This window comes from Orycteropus afer, unplaced genomic scaffold, assembly GCF_000298275.1.
Source record: "Orycteropus afer afer isolate SDZICR_OR568_19922 unplaced genomic scaffold, OryAfe1.0 scaffold01179, whole genome shotgun sequence".
In the NCBI taxonomy this organism is placed as follows: domain Eukaryota; kingdom Metazoa; phylum Chordata; class Mammalia; order Tubulidentata; family Orycteropodidae; genus Orycteropus; species Orycteropus afer.
In genome coordinates this window covers 69,968-76,606 of record NW_006922766.1, presented here as the reverse complement: position 1 = coordinate 76,606, position 6,639 = coordinate 69,968, and the positions used below count along the sequence as shown (strand labels likewise).

General features: G+C 32.7%; 1 protein-coding gene across 1 annotated transcript in view; it reads left to right on the top strand.

The window, feature by feature from the left end:
* Window positions 1-5,036, top strand: part of LOC103212965 (zinc finger protein 569) — a 23,385-nt gene extending 18,349 nt beyond the window's left edge. The window contains exon 4 of the mRNA XM_007958869.2: window positions 3,211-5,036. Within this exon, the coding sequence (XP_007957060.1) occupies window positions 3,211-5,036 (1,826 nt within the window). The remainder of the gene's footprint in view (window positions 1-3,210) is intronic.
* Window positions 5,037-6,639: the final 1,603 nt, after the last annotated feature.

Genomic DNA, 6,639 nt, shown 5'->3' with positions numbered 1-6,639 from the left:
CCACCAGCCACTCCTCGGAAGGAAGATGGGGCAATCTACTTCCGTAGTGATACTGCCTCGGAAACCCAAGGAGGGGTCACTATGAGTCAGGTCCGATTCGACGGCACATAACAACAACAACACCACAATCATAATGCATCAATTCTTCTCATTCTTCCTCATTCACTGTCCAACTTTCACATGCATATGAGGTGATTGAAAATACCATGGCTTGGATTAGGTGCACCTACACATACATACATGTATCCAGTAGATTTAGAATTGGAATTGCTAGGCCGAAGGATATGTATATTTTCATTTTGATAGATATCTTTTTTGCCCAACAAGAAGATTTCACCATTTATAGTTCTAACAAAAATTCTACCAAGATAGTCTCTATTAGCACTTTTTATATACTTGCTATTCTCATAAGAGAAAAATGCTAACTTATTTTAGTTTGAACTTTCCTTTCCCTTATTATGAGTAAAGGTGAGCATATTTTCCTAGGTTTAAGATCCATATTTTTATAAGCAGTTTGAAAAAAATTTTATTGAATTCTTAATTCATTTAAACTCTTAATATATTAAGGTGCTAGATAAAGGACTCATCTGTCATGTTTTTCCACTATGTTTTTCCCAATTGATCATTCTAACAAGAATGTACATTCTTCTATGACATTTTTGTCATTCTAACAAAAAATACTCTTAAAGTACTTTTTGCCATCTTGAACTTTTTTAATGTTCATGTAGTTAAATAACGATCTTTTCTTGTCATGTCATTATCATATAATTTTTCCTTTTTATGTGGGTGAATTATATTTATATATTCCTTGATATCGATTAAGCTTCATCTTTGTCCTCTCAGGTTGCACCCCTAGTAGCATTTTGGGGCCATTTTTAAACAGTTGTATTGAAATGAAACCATGTTAATGTAATAGATTAACTTGTAGATAATTGTCATCTTTATGCTCTTAAATCTTCTTTTCTAAGAATGTGATACACTTTTCCATTTGTTCAGATCAGTGTATCTCAAGCATTTAAATTTTTCTTGTCTTCTTAAAATTTTTAGACTTTTTTAAAGTTTATTCTTAGATTTTTCATATTTTTTTTTACCATTTTAAATGCAGTCTTTTATTATAGTTTCTAAATTGTTTTTGTCTGTATATATGAAGACTAGCAAAGCTGTATATTAACTTGTGTATAAGGGATTTATTGGATTTCTTATCTTTTATAATAATTTTTCAGGTGACTCTTGATTTTGCAGGTAAACAATTTTATTTTTGAAAAATAATGTTAATTTGATCTTTACTTGACAAATTTTTATACTTCTGATTTCTTTCTTTCATTTAATTGCACTACCCATTATTAATGGTGATTGTATTCATCTTTTTCTTGTTCCTGACTTTTATGTGAATGCTTTTGTGTTTTCCCGATTAAGTGTGATGCAAATATTTGAGTTGTACTGTACTTTTTCTCAAAACAAATAGTTTATTCACATTTTATAAAGTGTTTTATGTAATATAGATATTTAGTTATATTAAATACCTTTGCAAGACGTATGGAAATGATCGCTTCATTTTTCACTTTTGACCTATTAATGTATTTATTATAGTAGTAGTATTTTTGAAGTTTTCTTGATATAATACTTGAAATAGTCAGCCACCCCTTGGAAGGAAGATGGAGCAATCTACTGCTGTAGTAATACTGCCTCAGAAACCCAAGGAGGGGTTTCTATGAGTCAGATCCAACTTGACAGCAGTGAGTTTGGCTTTTGGTTTTTATTTATTTGCAATCTGTTTTAGAAGTATGAGAATTGATGAGCATCAAAAACCTTGTAGATTTTCTAATATTGAGCTATATTTAAACTCTTGAAAAAAATCTACTCACTTATGTTTTTTTATATATATATTTACTGCCCTTCTAGGTCATTTAAAATTTTTGCAAATTTTTGTAGCAGTATTCATAAATGAAATTGATGTTCAATTTGTTTATTGGAGTGTCATCTTTGTCAGGTTTGGTATTAATATTCTGTTTATTTTACACACAAAACAGTGACAATTTTCCTCCTTTTTTCATTTGGAACTATTTTCACAGCATTGTAGTTATCCCTTAAATGTTTATTAGAATTCCCATGTATATCTCTTTGGGCTTGGTGTTTTCCTTTTTATCTTGCTTAAACTTTTTTTTTTTTTTTACATATTTTACAGTCAGTTTTGGTAATTTACATTTTCCAAAAAGTTATTCATGTCAACCAAATTGGTAGCATAGTGGCTAAGGCACTTGACTGCTCACCAGATGGCTGGCGGTTCAAACCCATCAGCCACTCCTTGGAAGGAAGGTTGGGCAATCCTACTTCTGTAGTGATACTGCCTTGGAAGCCCAAGGAGGGGTTGCTATGAGTCAGGGCTGACTCGAGGGCATATAACAACAACAACAATTTATAAAGATGTATTTCAATGCAGTCATGCAAAATGGTCTTTTTATTATTATTTTAACTTCCTCTGTTTTGTTTCATTCCACTATAATAATTTTTTTCTTACTTTATTTGTGCCTTTTGGATTTTCCCTGTTATTTACCTACTAGTTTATGTGTTTTCTTTCAGATCTCATTTAAAAACAAAGAATACATAAACATCTGCTTCTTCTCACATTTCATTTCCTAGAATTTCCTTCTCATATCTTAGGAGATGCTGTATATATGCCTTTGGAATTTAATAATGGGAGACTAGGCCAAAATTGTAAGGAGGCCTGATGGAACGTGGTTAAGCACTCAACTGCTAACTGAAAGGTCAGTGGTTTGAACCCACCAGTGCCTCCACAGGAGGGAAGACCTAGCAATATGTTACTGAAAAGATTACAGCCTAGGAAACCCTGTGGGACTCTTCTCTTCTGTCCTATAGGGTCACTATGATTCCAGATCAACAGGATGGCACACAACAACCAAAACCCATTGCCATTCAGTTGATTCTGGCTCACAGCACCCCAAGGACACAGTAGAACTGCCCTATAGAGTTTCCAAGGATGTAATCTTTACAAAAGCAATCTGTCACATTTTCTACCATGGAGTGTCTTGTAGATTTAAACCACTGACCTTTCAGTTGGCAGCCAGCCATTTAACCACTGCATCACAACTGGTCTAAGACTAAATATCAACCTCAATAATAGTGTTATTTTTGAAATTTTCTTAATATTGGAAAAATTCACAAGTGATATTTATTTGCAATCTGTTTTAGGAGCAGTATGGGGAATTGATGAGCATCAGAAAAACCAAGACATAATTTTGAGACAAGTTGAAGATAACAATGACAAGAAAGCAGTGACAGAGAAAAATATCCATGAATGCAATAAGAAATTTTTAAATACATTTTCTCTGAATTCAGGCTTTGTTCCTTCCAAGCACAACTTCTATGAACATGACTTATTTGAGAAGTATTCAGAATGTAACTTAGACCATCATAATAATGAGAGAAGCTATATAACAAAAGAGCATTCTGAATATAATGATCCTATAAAATCATTTTGCAATAGCTCATCTCATCTTGTAGTAATGCCTTTTAAGTGTAATCATTGTGGAAAAGGCTTCAGTCAGACATTGGACCTCATCAGACACCTGAGAATTCATACTGGAGATAAACCCTATGAATGTAATAAATGTAGAAAAGCTTTTAGCAACAAGGACAAACTCATTAAACATGATAAGATTCACAGTAGGGAGCAGTCTTACCAATGTATTGAGTGCAGAAAATCTTTTATTAAAATGTCAAACCTTATTAGACATCAGAGAATTCATACTGGAGAGAAACCCTATCTATGTAAGGAATGTGGGAAATCTTTCAGCCAGAAATCAAATCTCATTGATCATGAAAAAATTCATACTGGAGAGAAACCTTATGAATGTAATGCGTGTGGAAAAGCATTCAGCCAGAAGCAAAGCCTCTTTGCACATCAGAAAGTTCATACTGGAGAGAAACCTTATGCTTGTAATGAATGTGGTAAAGCTTTCCCTCGAATTGCATCCCTTGCTCTTCATATGAGAAGTCATACAGGAGAAAAACCTTATAAATGTGATAAATGTGGAAAAGCCTTCTCTCAGTTTTCAATGCTTATTATACACGTGAGAATTCATACAGGTGAGAAACCTTATGAATGTAGTGAATGTGGAAAGGCCTTCTCTCAAAGCTCTGCCCTGACTGTGCATATGAGAAGTCATACTGGAGAGAAGCCCTATGAATGTAAGGAATGTGGAAAAGCCTTCAGCCACAAGAAAAACTTTATTACACACCAGAAAATTCATACTAAAGAGAAGCCTTATGAATGTAATGAATGTGGGAAAGCTTTTATTCAAATGTCAAATCTCGTTAGACACCAGAGAATTCATACTGGTGAAAAGCCCTATATATGTAAGGAATGTGGCAAAGCCTTTAGCCAGAAATCAAATCTCATTGCTCATGAGAAAATCCATTCTGGAGAAAAGCCCTATGAATGTAATGAATGTGGCAAAGCTTTCAGCCAAAAGCAAAACTTTATTACACATCAGAAAGTTCACACTGGAGAGAAACCTTATGATTGTAATAAATGTGGTAAAGCCTTCTCTCAGATTGCATCCCTTACTCTTCATCTGAGAAGTCACACAGGAGAAAAGCCTTATGAATGTGATAAATGTGGGAAAGCTTTCTCTCAGTGCTCACTACTTAATTTACATATGAGAAGTCATACAGGTGAGAAGCCCTATGTATGTAATGAATGTAGAAAAGCCTTTTCTCAAAGGACTTCTCTTATTGTGCACATGAGAGGTCATACAGGTGAGAAACCCTATGAATGTAACAAATGTGGAAAAGCTTTTTCCCAAAGCTCATCCCTTACTATACATATACGAGGTCATACGGGTGAGAAACCCTTTGACTGTAGTAAATGTGGCAAAGCCTTCTCTCAAATCTCATCTCTTACTCTACATATGAGAAAACACACAGGTGAGAAGCCTTATCATTGTAATGAATGTGACAAGGCTTTCAGCCAAAAGTCACACCTCGTTAGACACCAGAGAATTCATACTCATTAGCAACCCTCCAAATATTGTGAGAGAAATTAACCCCTCATTGTATATTATGTAATTGGTTCTAAAATATACAACTATGAATGTAGGATAGCCTTATGGAAAAGTCACAAAGTTATAAAACAATTAATACCATGGTGAGAAATTGTTATAATGTAAAAACTGGTTATCTAAAACCTGCAGGAGACATGTTGCATATTGATAATATTTAGTCAGCATTTTCATTTAAATCTGAGAATATCTGCTATCAGTGCTACTTATCAGCATAATACCTGAGCACCTAGCTAATGTGTTAAGCAAGAAAAAGATTGGGAAAATAGCCATTATTTGAGGAATAATTAGTTAGAAAATGTGTTTGTATGAAATATCTAAGAATAAACACAATAATGTAAAAGTATAAAACATATTAGAGGGCACAAGAACACATGAAAAATGGAGAGGAAAAAAATGTCTGAAAATACTTGATACTTGAAAAATACAAGTTTATTTTTAAAGGAACTTCATAAACTGATTAAGAAGCTTTATGTGGGGAAATAAGGGACCAAAACATAGCTGAAACAAATTGAAAAAAAGCAAAACAGAGAAGAGATACTCTACTAGATATCACCACATACTTTAAAATTGGGTCACTTACACAATGTGTCATTGATGAATTAATAAATAAATTGATCAGTGGAAACAGATTGGGGATATATACACAAATCCAAGGAAATAAGGGAATTTTGTGTATTATTATGTTGTCAAAATCATTGGAGGAATGGTTGATTGATTCAGAAATGGAAGATTCATGTGAACTCTATACCTTACATATAAAAATTAAACTCAAATAGATTGAAGACCAGAATATAAAAAGCAAAATCCTAATACTGTAATGAAAATAAATAAGAGTATATGTACTACCTTAGAGTAATAGGATTCCTTAAGCACACATAAACATGGAAAAATTAATTCCATTTTTGTGTATTGGCCTTGAAGGGGATCCATCCACATATATGGACAAAGAGCCACATGTCATTGTTTACTGCAGTATGGTTTGTATTTGGTCTAAATTGGATATAGTACCAATTTCTATTAAAAGAGGAATATATAAATAAAATGTGATTATTCTCATGATAGAATACTAGATATTACTAGTATTTATATGTAAGACTCAAAGTTCACATTCATGGATGGATGGGTAACTAAATATAATACAGAAATTTTAAAAAATGCACAACAAAGCATGCGCTATAAGTGCAAAGAACAGTACTGTGTATTGATCATGACTTTGGTTGCCATTTGGGAAGTGGAAAGATTTGGAGAGAGTTATTATTTATCTGTAATATTTCTTTAATAAAAGAAAGAAAACAAATATAACAGTAGTTGCAGTTGTGATTGTGAAAATTATGAATATATATTCTTTTTTGCCTTTCTGTGTTTTCCTAATTTCTCTAAATTATGGTGGAGGAAACCTGGGACTGTCAAAATTACTTTATAATGGATTCTTATTCTTATCAAATACAAACATTTACAGAAAATTCTTTTTAATGTTGCACAAACCAAACCTGATTTAAGGTAATATTTTGTTTACTCTTTCTTCATAATATTAGTTAGGATAATGAAAAATAGC